Source organism: Chaetomium fimeti (assembly GCF_033439085.1).
Source record: "Chaetomium fimeti strain CBS 168.71 chromosome Unknown B0H64scaffold_4, whole genome shotgun sequence".
In the NCBI taxonomy this organism is placed as follows: domain Eukaryota; kingdom Fungi; phylum Ascomycota; class Sordariomycetes; order Sordariales; family Chaetomiaceae; genus Chaetomium; species Chaetomium fimeti.
In genome coordinates, this window is record NW_026944332.1 from 843,209 (window position 1) to 859,166 (window position 15,958).

At 57.5% G+C, this 15,958-nt stretch overlaps 6 protein-coding genes across 6 annotated transcripts; 1 reads left to right on the top strand and 5 right to left on the bottom strand.

The window, feature by feature from the left end:
* Positions 1-406: 406 nt before the first annotated feature.
* On the bottom strand, positions 407-2,074 carry B0H64DRAFT_459506 (uncharacterized protein). Its single transcript, XM_062807444.1, has 2 exons — positions 989-2,074; positions 407-694 (listed from the first exon to the last, which is right to left on the bottom strand). Exons 1-2 carry the CDS (start codon positions 2,030-2,032, stop codon positions 671-673), a joined length of 1,068 nt encoding a protein of 355 aa, XP_062658860.1. The 5' UTR covers positions 2,033-2,074; the 3' UTR covers positions 407-670.
* A 1,562-nt stretch (positions 2,075-3,636) lies between these two features.
* On the bottom strand, positions 3,637-5,613 carry B0H64DRAFT_144668 (acyltransferase 3). Its single transcript, XM_062798329.1, has 3 exons — positions 5,387-5,613; positions 4,616-5,243; positions 3,637-4,553 (listed from the first exon to the last, which is right to left on the bottom strand). Exons 1-3 carry the CDS (start codon positions 5,426-5,428, stop codon positions 3,745-3,747), a joined length of 1,479 nt encoding a protein of 492 aa, XP_062658861.1. The 5' UTR covers positions 5,429-5,613; the 3' UTR covers positions 3,637-3,744.
* A 2,913-nt stretch (positions 5,614-8,526) lies between these two features.
* On the bottom strand, positions 8,527-10,679 carry B0H64DRAFT_395073 (uncharacterized protein). The gene has a single exon (XM_062803727.1). The coding sequence runs from the start codon at positions 10,340-10,342 to the stop codon at positions 8,708-8,710; it is 1,635 nt and encodes a 544-aa protein (XP_062658862.1). The 5' UTR covers positions 10,343-10,679; the 3' UTR covers positions 8,527-8,707.
* A 28-nt stretch (positions 10,680-10,707) lies between these two features.
* On the bottom strand, positions 10,708-12,027 carry B0H64DRAFT_395076 (uncharacterized protein). Its single transcript, XM_062803728.1, has 2 exons — positions 11,469-12,027; positions 10,708-11,339 (listed from the first exon to the last, which is right to left on the bottom strand). Exons 1-2 carry the CDS (start codon positions 11,905-11,907, stop codon positions 11,179-11,181), a joined length of 600 nt encoding a protein of 199 aa, XP_062658863.1. The 5' UTR covers positions 11,908-12,027; the 3' UTR covers positions 10,708-11,178.
* Positions 12,028-12,060: 33 nt separating this feature from the next.
* Positions 12,061-14,188, bottom strand: B0H64DRAFT_395077 (uncharacterized protein). Its single transcript, XM_062803729.1, has one exon. It carries the CDS (start codon positions 13,967-13,969, stop codon positions 12,098-12,100), a length of 1,872 nt encoding a protein of 623 aa, XP_062658864.1. The 5' UTR covers positions 13,970-14,188; the 3' UTR covers positions 12,061-12,097.
* A 105-nt stretch (positions 14,189-14,293) lies between these two features.
* Positions 14,294-15,869, top strand: B0H64DRAFT_395078 (uncharacterized protein). Its single transcript, XM_062803730.1, has 2 exons — positions 14,294-15,267; positions 15,339-15,869. Exons 1-2 carry the CDS (start codon positions 14,465-14,467, stop codon positions 15,775-15,777), a joined length of 1,242 nt encoding a protein of 413 aa, XP_062658865.1. The 5' UTR covers positions 14,294-14,464; the 3' UTR covers positions 15,778-15,869.
* Positions 15,870-15,958: the final 89 nt, after the last annotated feature.

Below are 15,958 nucleotides of genomic sequence, written 5' to 3' on the forward strand. Positions count from 1 at the left end.
AGGTCTTCCAATTGCGCCATTCCTTGGCATCTGAACGACGGAGTTGCCGAAACCGAAAGGGTGCCCACTTTTAGCTCACGCTCAGCTCAGGGGCTCGAGGGTTCCACAGTGCTTGAGAGTAAACAACAGAACACCAACAGACTCATCTTCGGCCGTCAAGTCTCGCAACATATAAAAGACGCAAACGAATAAGTGGATTGGAATCGAAACGGGGCCAGATACAGTCCATGTTTCTGAGGTACGCAGGTTAAACAAAACATCGTAGAAAAGCAGGCAAGTTGAGATCACTCGGGCAACGGTCAAGGGAAGAAATGGCAAAAAGAAATATACTTGAGTCCAAGAAACTGTAGTAAGTCATAAATAAGGCCATGATGAATAGTAATAGGTAATAATAAGTTACTAATTTGTGGTTGATAGCGAGTTACGTTATCCCCTAATATGGTGCATGAAGTATCACCATGAACTAACTCCGAATAAATCAAACCCTGGGTACATGTACCATCCAAGTAAACAACCAGACACCCAACGCCTCGTTAACCTAGTCGTGATATCATGCAAGTCATACCAGATTCCCCTCTCATCCACACGTTAACACCAACCAACCCGCCAAACCCTTTACACCCCGACCTCTGCCTCTGCCACCTCCCCACCACTCCGTCCCTCCGTTTCCTCAACCCTCAACACCCTTCTCAATCTTGACCCACACCTCATCACCATCCCCCTCAACACCGCCCCCCTCAACACCACCCCCAGGCTCACCATCCCGATACCCAAACCCATCAGCCTCCTCCACACTCTCCATCACACCCCCCCTCACACTACCCCCCACACTCCCCCTAGCACTCCCCCCCACACTCCCCCTAGCACTCCCTACCACCCTCCCCCGCCCCCGCCTCCTCCTCCTCCTCCTCCCCTTCCCCCCCACACCCTCACCACCCTCACCCTCACCACCACTCTCCTCATCGCCCCACCCCCCCTTCGCCCTCACCTCCCGCCACCGCGCCGTCGTCGCCGCCCGCCGCGGCAGGCACGCCGGGCAGCCCTTGCGCCGCAGGTCGGGATTCGGCCGCTGGCACCAGATGCACAGGCCGTCGGCGTGCAGCCGCGCGTTGCGCCGCCCGCGCTCCCCCGTGCCGTACGTCGACGGCCGGCGGCGGGTGGTCTTGGATGAGGAGGAGGCGGAGGTGGAAGAGGTGTTGGGGAGGGTGGTGGTGTAGGTTGGGTTGGGGTTCGGGTGCTGGAGTTGGTGGGGCTGGAGGCGGAGTTGGGTTTGGCGGGGGATGGAGTTGTAGTTGGGGTGGTAGGGTAGGCCGTCGTGGGGGTTGTTGGTCTTGTTGTTGTTGGGCGTGGTGGGTGTTGTTGGGTTCCAGTCGTCGGGGAAGATGAGGGCGTTGTTCGAGGTGCCCTTGTCTGGGGTGTTGAATGGTTGGTTCGGGTTCGGCAGAAAGGCGTTGACGCCATCTCCGCCCTGCTGCGGGACAAACTGGGGAAGACAGAACCCCTGCGAAGCTTCGAATAGACCCGTGACCGGATTGAAGATCACCATGGGGGTTGGGTAGTCTTGGACCGGCCAGTTAGGCATCGGCAGACTGTTGGGAGAGCCCTGCGGGAGCGAGAGCTGGCCGAGGCTTTGATTGGGGGCCGGCACTGGGCTCAGTCCGGTTTGGAGGTTGTTGTTGCTGCCCTGAGCCACTATGTTGCCCCGAAAGTCGTAGGTCAGCGGCCCAGGATAGATCCCAGAGTTCGTGTCAGACTGACGGAGGCTCGGAAGATCCATCTGTGTTCCAGGAGCTTGTGGGCCATCGTTGCGCGCCCGGGCAGCATTGGTGGCGGATTTTAACCTCAACGCGATGGCGTCACCGGAATCTTTGTTCTTAACGCGGCCATGAGCAGCTCTCTTTTTGGCGCGAGTGGTTGGGACGCTGTCGACATCGGATTCTTCGGCGGCAGCATACTTCTTCTCACACTCCAGGCAGAATGGAAAGTCCCCGCGTTCGGCGCCGCAGGTGGCGCAGTTGCTATACTTTGGCATTTCTAAGGCTGGATTGTGGATTGTTGACCGTCTTTGTGTGGCGATGAGTGAGTAGAAGGAAAAGTGCTGTGTGAAGTTGTGTGGAAATCTGTGGGAAGCAAGGCGGAGGCTTTTTGAAGGCCGGGTGCCCAACAACAGAGTTGGGATGGGATGGAGTTGGTGGGAATGGCTTGAAATACAAAACCTGCTTATTTAGGGAATATCGCGTCACTTCCCTGCCACTGTAGGCAACTAGTTATAGTCCAAAGAAGTGGGCTTGTCGGATCGCGGAGCAGGCTCTACGTTGTGTATCGGTTTCGACACATAGACTTTGAACATGTATGTTGTACGAGGTAGCTAGGCAGTTCACCAGAATAGCCCGAGTGGGGAATGTATAAACATTCTGAAGAAAACAAATCTCAGGCCATCACTGAACCCAGCCAAGCTGACTGGTAGTGCTTCTCTGAGGTCTTCACTGAAGCCGAACACAAATACTGTAGTCTGTTTACTCTTCGTAAAGTAAGAACAAAGGGAGCTCGATGAGCGAGTTCATTCCCGTAAATTTGCTAATAATGTTGTTGTTCCAGCCGTTGTGCTGTGGCTGTCCGGTTCGAGTCATAATAGGTAACAACCTAGGAAGCACAGTAGACCCTCGACATCCGTGACGCTGAGTACCTAGATCACATGTTGTGGATGAGATACTACAGTGAAATGAGACTCCGTTCCCTTCTTCACGCTTTGTCGATTGTATTATATGTTTTCCGGACACAGAACCGGAGTATGGCGAATAGTAGTAGTCATGGCTATTGACCATCGAGGATTACGTTTATGTTTAGGGACTTACTAGGTACCTAGGTACGGTAGGCTGGCGGGGACTGGGTACATTTGAAACATCATACCTAAGTGCCTCCTGACAAACTAGGGACCCTGAGTTGGAGCAACACTCCGCCAGCAAGGCAACCAGCCGCGCTGATTGCAGAACTCCAACCACTGAGATGATGTTGCAGCCGCTTGATTGAGACTTTTGTGGTGCTAGGATACAGTTTGTTGTGTTTAGGTGGTAAACTGCGAATGGACTCATGCCGGCGGGCCGACAACCTCTCCACCACGGTCGACGGCCACCCATCAACACACACACTCTCTCTCAAGAAACAGGCCAGCGTCTGGAAGCACCTTGAATTAAACAACGCCAGTGTATATACTCCAAAAACACAAACGTTATGTACACATAACGAACACCGAAGACAGCCCGCCCACCAAGACCGTCCCTGTCCCTCTCCGCTAACTGGAAGCCTCGCCCCCAACCCACCCCCCCAAGCAATACCACCGCATTACCTAAACGCACACCAAATATACAACCGCTCGGCTTTCCCCGGCCGGCTGGGGAACGCATCCCATCTCGCCATGACGCCCACCTTGCCCCGCTTCTATGCAACAGAACCGAGTTTCGGGATGTTTTCGAACCGGGGTATTCGCGCTGCGACGACATCAACGAAGTTTGGGAGAAAAGATAAATAAAAAAGAGACGATCGACGGCCCGTGTAAGTATATATATGCCAATGTCGCATGCAATGCCCCAAATGCCCCAAATCGCTGCAGCGAAGTTATCTCTAAGAGCCGCGCCCCATTACGACAAATGGAAAGGGTATTAAATCGTTGTTTTCGAGTCCGACATCAGCGGCGGGCCCGGTCGCTGCCCAGTCTGGATTTTCACCTGTCCAGCCCAAGTAGGCTTAAGGCGGCGGCTGCGACCGCTCACCGTCGTGGTGCCTGGGCAGCTGGGGGCCGCCGTTGGAGAAGGCACGGCTGTGGGCGCGGCTGTGGCCGCGGTTGTGGCCGAGCCCCTTCTCCGCCATGCCGTCCTTGCCCTCTCCGACGGCGTCCTCGTCCTCGAACACCTTCTTCTCCAGCCACTGGGTGGCCCGCGCGCAGGCGGTGTCGACCCACTTCATCCAGGCCCAGGCGGCGGTGTAGGTGAGGACGGTGAAGACCAGGATGGCGGCCATCTTGTGGGGGCGGCCCTTGGGCTTGAGCCACACCTGCTCCTGCTGGGAGCCGTCGGGGTTCTTGCCCGCGGGCGTCCAGGGCTCGCCGCTGATGCCGTAGACGATCCACATGCCGACCGTGCGCAGGATGGTGCCGTGCGTGAGGTAGACGGCGAACGAGTGGTGGCCGAGCCAGATCAGCACGCGGTGCGAGAGCGCCTTCTGGAACAGCGGGGACAGGAAGAGCGAGATCGCCGTGCACATGATGAAGAAGGCCGACGAGCGCCGGAGCGGGTCGGTGCCGCGCGGGACGAGGATGCTGCCGTTGCGGCGGCCGTCGACCGGGTTGTTGAGGAAGCGGTGTAGGCTCAGCGACCACGGCGCCCAGTCCTCGTGCTCGGCCGGGTAGGACCCGATGTAGCCGCCGATGAGGAAGATGAGCGGGGCGAGAACGTAGGTGCACAGCCGTTGGTGGTTGGAGATGAAGTTTTGGGTAGGACGGTGCTGCGACAGCTCAGCCAGAAGGGTACCGAGGGTGAGCATGGCGCCGAACGTTTCTATCATTACGTTAGTTACCTGTCTGCTGCGCGTGCTAATGGCATGCGCGCGAATGACGTACCTGTCAGGGGACTGACGTTGACCAGCCAGTAGAAGACCATCAAAACATGCACCAGCATCCGATACTTGAACCGCATCCCGATAGTGGCCGCCAGCACGATGTAGACCTGGAAAGCACCGATCAGCAGCGGGCGCATTGCCCACTGGTGTCTATCGAATAGGTTTTCCGTGTTTGTCCACGTCGTGACGGATGTATTGATCAACCTCTTGAGGTTCTCCCCAAACGGCTCGGGATCCGGCGCGTCGAAACGCACCCAATGGCTGTCACAGCGGTTCGCCGCCGTGTAAGCGCCCAAGCTCGACATGACGAAGCTGATAAAGGTCGCGATCAGGGCCGGCAGGATGAGCCTCGGCGGGCGGCGGAAGGCGCTGCGGGCGACCGACTTGAGGGCCGCGGGGGCGTTGTTTTGTTGGTACGCGAGCTTGACCGGCTTGTAGGCGCACACGAAGCCCGTCAAGAAGGCGAAGATGGGCACGCCGATACGGCCCTGCCACGGTATCCGCAGGTACGGATATTGTAGCAGCCTGGGGGGCCCATTTTTGTAGTCGGCGGGCCAAAACAAGGGGAAGTCGAGGGCTCTCGCGATGTGGGTGGCGATGACGAGGACGGAGGTAATACCTCGGAGGCCCTGCACGAGATAACTAGGTCAGTCAAAGTCGGGAACGGGCGGCGGGGAAGGGTTTAGGAGCATGTGAAGATGACCGGCGTTGTCCGTGTTTGCGCAGGGTGCAACAGGACAACACAAGGAACTCCCGTCGGGGGACGACTTACCTCAACCCATTTAATGTTTCGTTGGTTTGGTCTTGCGCTCATGGTGTCTGCTTAATGCCCACCTCGGAACCGGTCCAACAATGAAAGTAAGAAGACAAAAGGACAAGAAAAAAGCAGAACAAGAACACAATGGCTACCGATGATCCTCCCCCACTGTTCGGTGCTGGGAGAAGCGAGTGGAGAACAGAACCCAACGCGAGACCGAGACTGTTCCGAGAGTCGATCCGGGACGAGGGATCACGTCTGGGCGACCTCAAGTTTGTGCGGTCGTTTCGTAGGGAGACGATGGCGGGCGTCGTCTTTGGGAACAGATAGTGCCGGAGGGACGAGGAGAAGTCGACAGCGACGCCGGAGGCATCTGACGACTGCGCAGACTGGCGAATGAGGTGGAGATTACGAATGACACGGACCTCTATCCGCCTTTTCTCGACCTGGATGCCGCGTTACTCGGTAGTTTTTGGATTTCGCAACGTCGAGGGCGGCGTCGAGATGGCGGGTGGACGAAATGCGTGGCTTTTGGAGCGTGGTTGAACCTGGTTGAAGGGGTTGAAGGGTGCTCAGGGCACCCAAGCGGATTTGCTGGCGATTTTGGCGGCGGGCAAGAAAACGGATTTTTCATCTTTTGGGTGACGGGCTTGCCCGTCTCGCGCCAAGCGTGCCGCCAACCCACAGCGATCCTTGACTGGTGTGCCATTCAACAATTGCCAAGCCGGCCAAGATGAGCTGGGACGAGCGAGAGTTCAGGGGCTGTGGAGATGCATAACCAAGTGGTTCTTTTCTTCAACCACTCGAGAATCACCCACGCTCCGCCCGATTGTCTGGGCCTTGGCCAACCAGACAGCGCAGCAGGCAGCGGCGAGAGCGGCCGAGGGCCCCCAACCGGCAGTGGATTCAGAAGCCGGATTTACCACTGGCTGTTAGTCACTTCACTGGAGAAGCAGCGCCACCTTCGACCTTGCCGCAGCGTTGCGCTCTGCTGAAACAAGGACACAAGAACTTGAATCGATGTTCTTTTGGTCGGTCAACTTTGGCCGACTTTCCGATGTCCATCTGTGCCATCCCGGGTTGCGGAGCGCGACAACTGAGATTCGGTAATCTGATGGGGATGATTGACTGCTGCAGTTATTTTACCCCCGGTTAGTGCATCTGGTCCCTTGATGCAGGTGCGCTTTTCATTTCGGCTCTGACAATTTAGTCTGGCAGTGGACCAATGTCGTCACTTGCTTCCACAGCCCATGCCATTTTCGCTCTTGCCCATTCGGGTTCTTCACAGCCCTCGAGTATCAAGAGAGATGTGTCCCTTGCTCTCGAGTTGCTCTTTCCGAACCGAGCTGCTCGGACGGCGGCGCCGCTGCCTTCAACCTTTCCTGCCAATCTTGGAAGAGGGAACTCCTCAACCTGGAAGGAGAACTCATTGCATGATTTCTTGACTATCCGGGCTTGGCAGCTGCTCCAACCCACATGTCATCCCGTGTTTGTCCAACCGCCACGCAAGCCCTCGGAAAACGATGGCAATTCTACAATGCCACTCGTATCCGTGTACATAGAGAGTCACGCATACCCGCAAAATTCCCGGCTCGGCGCCGGTTGGTATTGAACCGGAAGAGATCCGGCGACCTGGACATCCCAAAGCTCCGGTGCTCTTTCGGAAGCACCGAACGACTTACTTCTCGGATGTCTGGACTCGATTTTGGCAACGATGTCAGCGTGGTTGCTGATGCGGCCTCCCGCCCCGTGCCACAGAGGTGAGAGTTTCGTCCTGGTGTCCAGTATTCGTACTTCGTACACTTCCAAGTAACTCTCGGATCACGCCAACTGGCAACAGCGCACACTCAACACCGCCAATTTCCCCCGGCATCGCGCATATAGAGTTCTGACCGCCAAGTCCCGCCCCTCCCGTCTCCCACAACCCGTCGTAGCCGGACAAACGAGCCGGCCCCGCCGTCCGAGAGGCACGGTGGTACGAAGAATCCTTTGCATTTTCTCTGTTCTTGGTAACTATGGTAAAACGAAGTCCTTGGTATGTGTGGGATGGCATTCCTGCAGTCAGCTGACACACCGGGATGGCGTGCTCGCCAGGAGATAAGCAACCCTCCCGCCGAGCCTCGCCGAGATGACAGATTCCGAGATTCGTGAGTGCACTTCCCTGCTGGCCCCAATGGGCATGTTCCACGGGCTCGCACGCTCAGTTCGATTTGCGGAGCTGTTTCGCCCCCGGCGCGTTTCAGATCCCGGTTTACCCACCATTTAGGGCAGGATCAACTGGGGATCTTCAGGGACACTTACCGCCAGAGTTTGCGGACGATCTTTTTTCGCGACACTGCCACGCATGTGATGCAGATATTTTCCACGAGACGCGCCCTCGAGGCATGTCATGGTAACGTTAGTTATTCCCGTGTTGAAGCCATTGAACATGCAAAGCTCCCTTCTCGTCGATACGCAGTCGGTCCACCATCCCTCATCCGTCACGGAGAATGGAACCACCCCCAAGCCCCACGCTAATTCGGGCCCGGGCGGCCCTCGGGCCCCACGTAATGCGGAAGAAAGATTGGACGACTCTCCTTCCAGAAACCCAAGAGAGGCTCAGCAGTGTTCGGGAACAGGAAACGCGACCTCTTACTCTTTCGGGGAGGATACCATCCACCACATCCACCAGGCGATGGATTCCAGAATCTAGACCGATCTCCATTGCAACTTCTTAGGTAATTAGCGAGCACACTTGTTGTTGCACCAAGTCGGCATCATCCGCCGCTGGTGAGTTCTGTCCGAAAGCGGTCGGCCCCCAGGTCACGGCAGCACGGCAGTTACCCTGATACCCCGTGGGGAAGAGTTGTGCATTCTCGAAACCTTCGACGGTCACAAACTCAGGGGCCAAAACCGTTCATCTTGATGTCGAGTTTTACAACCGCCCGGGGAAATCGACCTGCATCTGCAAGGTTGTTTTCCGTTAGAATGATCTTCCCATGCTGGGTTTCAGCAGTTCGCGTCGAATGCCGGTCAGGACCCCGGACCTCGGCCCCGGAACCGGGCTCGGTTCGCAGCGAAACCCGGTTTGCGGCCGGGAAGTGGGCGCCCGATCCGGGCGGTGCTTCAGCCTTACCATGTATTCATGCGATCGCCAGGCAGCCTGTTGGGAACCCGTTTATACACCCGTTCAGTTTGCACATTTGAGTCTATGTAAAAATACGCTATAACTATACCAATCATGGCAGGCCATCCTCATCTTGGTAACGATGACATTCGTAAACTCGTAAACAACACCATGACGCGTCGTCCCACAACAACCCACCCCTTTCCTCACCCCTTCAAACAAACGCCCCCCTAAACCTCGTCAGACTTGACCGAGAACTCGACCCCCTGCTCCAGAAAGACCTTCTTCACCACCTCAAAGTGGAACTCCAGCGGCACGGCGCCCTCGAGGACCCACGTCCAGGGGATCTTGACCAGCAAGACGACGCGCTGCAGGCGGTGCAGGCGGGTTCGGACGTCGCGGGCGAAGTGGGTGAGGGTGCGGAGCGCGGCGGCGCGGTAGTGGTTCTGGGCCTGGTAGTGGCGGACGCGGTCGCGGGCGGCCCAGGTCGGCAGCACGTCGAGCAGCTCCACGTTGGACCACCACCAGTCCTCGAGCGCCAGCTCGACGAGGTTGGGCGGCAGTAGCTCGACCAGCGGCGTCTCGAGCACCGCCGACGGCTTGCCGTACAGCAGGCCCATCTGCACGCACAGCGTGTGCAGCGACTCCATCTGTGCGAGGGATGTCAGCCGCCCGTCGGGGCCCACCAGGCTCTCGAACCCGGAGATGTCCTCCCAGCTGACGTCGAGGTTGCGCAGGTGCTTGGCGTGGCTGGCCAGCCCGATGTCGAGGGACTCCGGGTGCTCGGCGGCGTGGCCGTCGTCGACCATCTCCTTGAGGGAGTCGTCGCCGCGCGGGGCCATGTACAGGGTCTCGAGGCGGGGCGCGTTGAGGAGCAGGTGGTGCAGGTCGCCCGGGTAGGCGACGCTGTTGTGGAGGTAGATGTGGCGGATGTTGGGCATGAAGGGCGGCGGCGCGGCCTCGTCGAAGGGGAGGAAGTCGTCGAACTCGTCGAGCGCCGTCGTCCAGACCCCGTCGTCGCTGCTGACTTCGAGCGTGGTGAGGTTGGGGAGGCTGGAGAAGAGCGGGGCGTACTTTCGGGGCTGCGCGCCCCAGACGTCTGGGCCGTCGCACTCGCACTCGTCTTCTTCGATCTCGGACAGGAGCTCCGGATCGCCCTGGAGGAGGAGGGTGCGGATCATTTGTAGGGGCGCCGCATCGGGCTCGGTTCGAAAGAGATCCTTGATCCCCTCGATCTGACCGCAGAGCACGGCGTATTCCGGCTGATCGTCGCTGATGGGTATTTGCAGGAGGGCCGTCTCTACCTTGGAGAGGAACATCAGGATGAAGCAGAACAGCGCCTGGGGCACGTGGTCGAAGTCGCCTACGCTGGCCACCATTTGCGGGAGGAAGCTGCGCAGCATGTGGAGGAACTGCCGAGTGGCCGTGACGAGGATCCCGGACCCCGGAGCTGGCGCGAAGGTAGGGAGGTACTTGGGAAGGAGCTCGCGGACTTCGCGGATGACATTGTTGCATGTCAAGGTGATGTGGCAAGACACATAGCGTGGGAAGAGGCCGTAGTGGGGCTTGCTGCAGAGGGTGCGGAAGAAGAGAAGCATTGCGGTTTCGTCCCAGATTGCAACGACCCTATATAGTAGCGGGCGAGCCATCTCCGAGAGGCGACGGGAGACGCGACAGACGCTATGGAGGCCGCGGCGGCATCGCGTGAAGTCGAACCAGGGCTCGTCTACCATCAGTTGGTGGTAGGCGACAGGGCGTGTCTCGCCGATTTCTGGTGGCTGTGGGATTAAAAAGTCCAGGATTAGAGCAATGATCTCGGGAGGCATGGTGCCGAGAACAGGAACTGGTGAGTTGGATTCGGCCATGGCGGTGTCGCTGACCGGGTGGTGTCCGGTCGCAGGGTTCACGGAGGTCGTCGTCGTCGGTGGCAACTGGGAGAGCTGCACCCAGACCGCCGCTGGCAGCCTGCCGATCCTGCTAAGTCAGGATGGAATTGGCGGTATTCGGCTTGGCAGGGGACCAGACGCTGACGGTCGGCCACGGAGTATTCCATGGGATATAATCCTGGATCGGAGCGAACTTTGGGTTGAGTTCGAGAAGAAAAGCAGCATGGACCCCACCATGTAAATTGCGGGGCCCTTTTGGCGGTGCACGGATACCCTAACCCTAATTAGTTTAAGAGCACGGTTCCTGTCGACCATCGTTGCTGCCGTTTCTCCTGCCACAAGCCCGTTGATTGAGGTTCTTCTCAGGTCGCTTTCAAACAAGTATTGCGCTGGTGAAGTCATTGGGAAGCGTTGGTGGTTTCAGACACCAGCACGATATCACGAACAAGCAATAACCAGAGACCGCCTGCAAAGATAACAGTGATCAGAACACTGTTAATACCGCTTACCAACGTACAACAATGGGAGGTTGATATTCAATTCCTGTATTCTCAGCGGTTGCAAGGCCTTTGAGCGACTCGGCAATAACTCGACGTACTTTGGCGGGGCAATGCACGTATCTGCGTGACAGTGCTGCCGTTGGTGGACTCGCCACCCATAACTAACATTGTGTCTCGCTGAAGTTTCTCATTATTCCAGATTTCCAAGTCTCCAAAACCAAGGCAAACAACATCCCTTACTTACTTCTTAGATCTGACAGCCCACATGCCCCCAGCTCCACCACCATAACCCTCCCTAGTCCACCTGAACATCGATCAACCCCCCACCACCGCCGTCGCCGTGGCACAGGCCTCGGTATACAGGAACGTACCCCACCCCGTGTAGCACTGCTGGCACGGCGTATGTGTCGGGCACACCGTCACCGTTTGCGTCTCGATGAACACGCGCGGGCAGCCGCACGAGATTGTGGCGGGGGCTGGGCGGGGTGTGCGTTAGCTTCTCGTCTCTCGTCCTTACTTCTCTGGCCCTTTTTGGGGTTGGGTGCCTGGGGTTGGGGGATATGGCGAGATGGAAGGGGGGTTAGGGAAGGTGGGTAGGTACATACCATCAATAATGCAGAAGCCCGTTGCGCAAGTGTGGGAGCATCCGCTGGAGGAGTAAAAGGTTTGTGTTGGGCGGTAGGTGCATGAGTCGGGATAGCTGGTGACGGTGTCTGCAGTTGTGGTGGAAACCGGGACGGTTGAGGTGGGGGACGCGGTGGTGATGATGGTTGTGAAGGAGGCGGGGTGGCAATCTGTGGCCGAGACCGACACGGCGGCGCTAAGGTTCAAGAATTCGTTAAGTGATAACCAAGTACAAGGTTCATTGAAGTGGAGGGGGGATGGTTTACCTTGAAAGCACGAGAGCGATGACTGGGTGAACACGCATCGTGTGAATCGATACAGGCAATTGTCCTGGTGTTTTCTTGCCTCTGTGGTCTGCGGTTGTGTGAGAGCAACCCGGCTGAAGTGGCCAGCTTGTGGGCGCGAGTTCACCCGGTTCATTGCCAAGTTCTAATTACTGTGGTATTTGTAGCGTGACCGGGAGGGCGGCCCGATGCATACGAAACATCGTGAGCCATATGACCTCGGTGTTTCCCAACAATATGATATTTTTAACTTCCGGACACCTAGGACCTCGCAGTGGGTAAGGTGAAATTGTATGATGGGCGCCTGTATTTCTCTAGAATATTCATCAAAACAGACAATCTGCCTCCTCAGCAAGCCCAAAATCCCAAAGTTCATCTTCACCCGTTACATCAAAGGGACTGCCGCTATCCAAAGTCGACCCAACCGACCCAGTCGACCCATACCCCGAGTCCCCATCATGATAAAGACTCGACCTCTTCAAATCCCGCAGTTTCCAGCCATCACACAGCAAAAAAACCTCCGACGCCCTCCGCTCCCGCGGACACTCCCCCGTCATCACGCCGCCCCCCCTCACCCCGGCGCCACCACATGCAGATGCAGTCGACGCCCGCAGCGCGACATCCAACAAGTCCGCCGTCCGCGGCAGATCCACCGCCTCCACCCCCGGCAGCACCGCCCTCATCTCCTCAAAGCTCCGGTGCAGCGGCAGCACGTAGGCGTCCCCCGTGGCGTCGGTCGCGACCACGTGCCCGTACACCTCCATCGACACCGGGTTGACCACCCACGCGCCCGAGTCGCCGTCCCGCAGCGGCGCCTGCCCCTCGTCTAGTTCGAGCAGGTAGGCGTCGACAAACCCGTGCGAAGCGTCCAGCATGATGCCGCCGGGGACGTGCGAGAGCACGCCTAGCATCGTGCCGCCGCTGCCGCCGCTGCCGCATTGAGAATGGGGCGTGGAGCCGCCGAGGAGGGCGACCTCGATGGGCTCGGCTGACGGGAAGCTGGCTGCCGGTGCGGTGGTCATGGTGCGGCCGTTGACCATGCCGGAGTTGGGGCCGGCGGCCCATCTGCCGGGGTGGTGGTGGTGGACCGCGGTGCTGCCTGAGCGGCGGAGGAGGTTGGGGCGGATGCGGAGGGTGGGGTCGATGTCGAAGAGGGCCCAGTCGCAGGACGGGGTGCGGATGTCGGTGGTTTCGGATGGCATGTCGTCGTCGGCGGCGTCTGTGGGTGGGTATGGGGATAGCATTTTGCCGACGGTTTGGTGGTGGTTGAAGTTGAATGGGTCGAGTCTGGCTTGTGTATCCTCGGTGACAGGGCCGTCGGGACACTCTGCTTCTTCGAGATAGAATAGCTCTTCTAGGACGTGCCCTGCGGTCATCCCGACGAGTTTGAAGTCTCGGGGTCCGTAGGTGAGCTTCACGACGCCTCCGAGCGTGGCCATGGCCGAGGTTCCCAGGGGCGTTTTCAGGCAGATCCGAGCGCCACAGTAAGTCGGCAGGTCCCTTTGCTTGGAGAGACTGGTGTCCCAGGTGACGCGAATGTCTCGGCGAAGCCGCTTCCTGGGCGGCTGGCCGACAACAACAACGTCAAAGGAGGGTGTAATGCCGTCATCAGGCCTGTATAATGACCGCAGGAATGGTTGTTCTAACAGCGTCTCAACACGACTGGCTCCCTCGCCGGGAAGGAAGACGACGATGGATGGCCTAGCTGTCTCGACCGTTCTGCCAACGGTCATGAGTCTCAACGACATGGTCATTTGCCTCCTGGATCTGGCCCTTGATGATGACTGGAACAGAGGCAGCCCTTGCTGGGTGCTCTTCACTAATTGGCGCTGAATCTCGGGCGCGATTTCCCGAAAGCGGGCATTGTAGACGCCATCCACCTCAGTCCTGAATATCTGCAACTCTTCTTTGCCGGGCAGCGGCACGCTTCTCACGGGAATATTTTGAGATTCCTCGCCATTTCGTTGTGATAGTTCCGACCTGTTTTTGACGCTGGGGGAGACAAACGCGGAGCTGTCTTCCGTTCCGTAGCCCGAATCGGTGTGCGTTAAGGTTCTGCCCTGGCAGGGAATCGGCTGCGCCCTGGCCGAAGTTTGGTCCCATGGTGTTGCGGACGAGAGTGTTGAGGTATCTGGGTCGGAATCGGAGGCCACAGTTGGGATACGCCGGGTTGGAATTGCAAATGACGACCACGACATGATGGCATTGACACGCGGCGATTTAGTCCAATGGATATCTGGGTAGGTACCTTAGGTATTATGATATAATGATATTCTGGCGGCACAATTTTAGACGTCAGGCTGTCAACGACGTTGCTCTGTATTATTATTTAAACAAAACCGGGATGATCATTGATGTGGGTTTGTTAGAGGCAACCGACGTGCGCGTGAGCCTGCAGTACCACGTCGAGGCCGTTGGTCGAGGCAGTGCTAGTTGTGAAGTACGCCAATAGCTGGCATTCAAATAAGATGCCTTTGCAGGGTAATTGGGGCGCAGCTGCTCCCATCACGCAGCGCGCGCACCACTCTTATTGGTACGTTTCACAGCCACTCGGAGCACACGTGCGTCTTGTTCTCAGCCTGAACGACGCGGGTATCGACATGTCTTGGGGGGCAAGATTGTTTTCGATGGGCATCCCATGATTTCGGACGGTCAACTTGAAAAAAGCGAATCACCGGAACTCGGACTCCAAGATGGCGTTTCCTCTCCAAGACGTAACCGTTCCCGAACTCAAAGAGCTGTGTCAGGCAATGTGGGACTGGAAGCTGTGTGGGAATTGCCAACAAGACATCAAAGAAAGAAGCTGTCCGCCACGGCGCTGCTCGGGGGTCGACAATTGTCCCTGGGGCCAGAGAAGTGAACGACTAGGCCCCTTCTTCGACTTCTACCGAGGGGTGACTGGCTCATACGTCCCGGATTTCTTTGGTGAGGAGGACCAAGCTCTCCGAGGCCATCGGGATCTCTTCGACATTATCCGGCTTACCAGGCGATGCGGTTTCACGGTTCTTCGGACTCTCTGTATGCACCAGTATTTCGCTACTCGTCTCGGGGATGTCGATAGCCAGACGATGGTGCCCGAGAGCGACCAAGGCCGCGCATTCGATCTGGCGGCACGAGTCTTAACCATGACGAACCTCGACAGTGCCGACAGTCAAGGCTTTCTCAACCAAACAGGTGGCGGGGACGAGGAAGGCATCGGTTTCTCGCCACCAGCAGTCCGAGGCTCCATTGCATGCTTGCAAATTGCTTTGGCGGAGATCTTCCCCTCTCGAATCCATCCCAGTTTGCAAGCTGGCGATCCCCAGGCAACGGTAATCAAGAACGGCCTAACGGCAGAGATGTTGAGGAGGGTTGCTGGGATCAGGATAGAGCGTACCGATAACTTGCGGGACCACCTGAGGCTGGATTCAACGGCTGGGGTAGTGCAGGTATTTCATCTAACTAGTGTTCTAAGGGAACATCTCTTAGCGACAAAGCCCACCGGAAGCGATGAAGAGTAAGTCCCCAATCAGGAGAGGTTGGGCTCAAGATACAGTGGACTGGACTGGGCTAACAATTCCCACTCAGCAGTAGTTATGAAACTCTTCCTTGTCTTCCACGCGAACTCGCACTGGAGACCCTCTACACGATTCAGCTTATCTTCCCGCCGGGCGGCAACTCCCAAGCAATGCTACGCACTCTAGTGAGCAAACAGGGCTTCGACCCGGACTCGCTCCGGTTTGGAACTGCCTTATTCGAGTTGAGCCGGCACGAAAGGGAGAGGGCCTTGTGCTTCCCCGTCTGGGGGACGCGTCTGATGGACCTGTACGATGAGATCGAGAACCCAAAACCGCGCGGTAGGCTGGATGTCTGGCTTGAGCGGAGGAGCAAGTCACGACATATCATGCTCGCGACCGCGGTGGGCATATTTACTGCCGTGATTCTTGGGTTGCTGAGTCTGTGTGTAAGCATCTTCCAGACTTGGATTGCGTGGCAGGAGTGGAAAGAATCGGCCGCTGGTCGGTGATTGAACTTCTTCAACAATCTTGTGTACATAAACAAACGATTATCTACAAGCAATTACGGCGGCGCTGCAGGGCGACCTCAACTTCGGCTGAATTGGTCATGGCCAAGTCTCGCGTGTGGGCCATGTCGGTGTTGTAGAAGAGTTCAGCAAGTTATCATCAGGTACCATTGTCCGACCTGTG

Bases quoted from the DNA above. Each gene is read 5' to 3' on its own strand.
- B0H64DRAFT_395077 (XM_062803729.1), bottom strand. From the start codon at position 13,969: ATGTCGTGGTCGTCATTTGCAATTCCAACCCGGCGTATCCCAACTGTG.
- B0H64DRAFT_144668 (XM_062798329.1), bottom strand. From the start codon at position 5,428: ATGAGCGCAAGACCAAACCAACGAAACATTAAATGGGTTGAG. The intron at 5,244-5,386 runs GTAAGTCGTCCC...TATCTCGTGCAG, and splicing joins GAAACATTAAATGGGTTGAG to GGCCTCCGAGGTATTACCTC. The intron at 4,554-4,615 runs GTACGTCATTCG...ACGTAATGATAG, and splicing joins CAACGTCAGTCCCCTGACAG to AAACGTTCGGCGCCATGCTC.
- B0H64DRAFT_395073 (XM_062803727.1), bottom strand. From the start codon at position 10,342: ATGGCCGAATCCAACTCACCAGTTCCTGTTCTCGGCACCATGCCTCCC.
- B0H64DRAFT_459506 (XM_062807444.1), bottom strand. From the start codon at position 2,032: ATGCCAAAGTATAGCAACTGCGCCACCTGCGGCGCCGAACGCGGGGAC. The intron at 695-988 runs GTGAGGGCGAAG...GTGTGGGTCAAG, and splicing joins CGACGGCGCGGTGGCGGGAG to ATTGAGAAGGGTGTTGAGGG.
- B0H64DRAFT_395078 (XM_062803730.1), top strand. From the start codon at position 14,465: ATGGCGTTTCCTCTCCAAGACGTAACCGTTCCCGAACTCAAAGAGCTG. The intron at 15,268-15,338 runs GTAAGTCCCCAA...ATTCCCACTCAG, and splicing joins CCCACCGGAAGCGATGAAGA to CAGTAGTTATGAAACTCTTC.
- B0H64DRAFT_395076 (XM_062803728.1), bottom strand. From the start codon at position 11,907: ATGAACCGGGTGAACTCGCGCCCACAAGCTGGCCACTTCAGCCGGGTT. The intron at 11,340-11,468 runs GTATGTACCTAC...CACCCCGCCCAG, and splicing joins GGGCTTCTGCATTATTGATG to CCCCCGCCACAATCTCGTGC.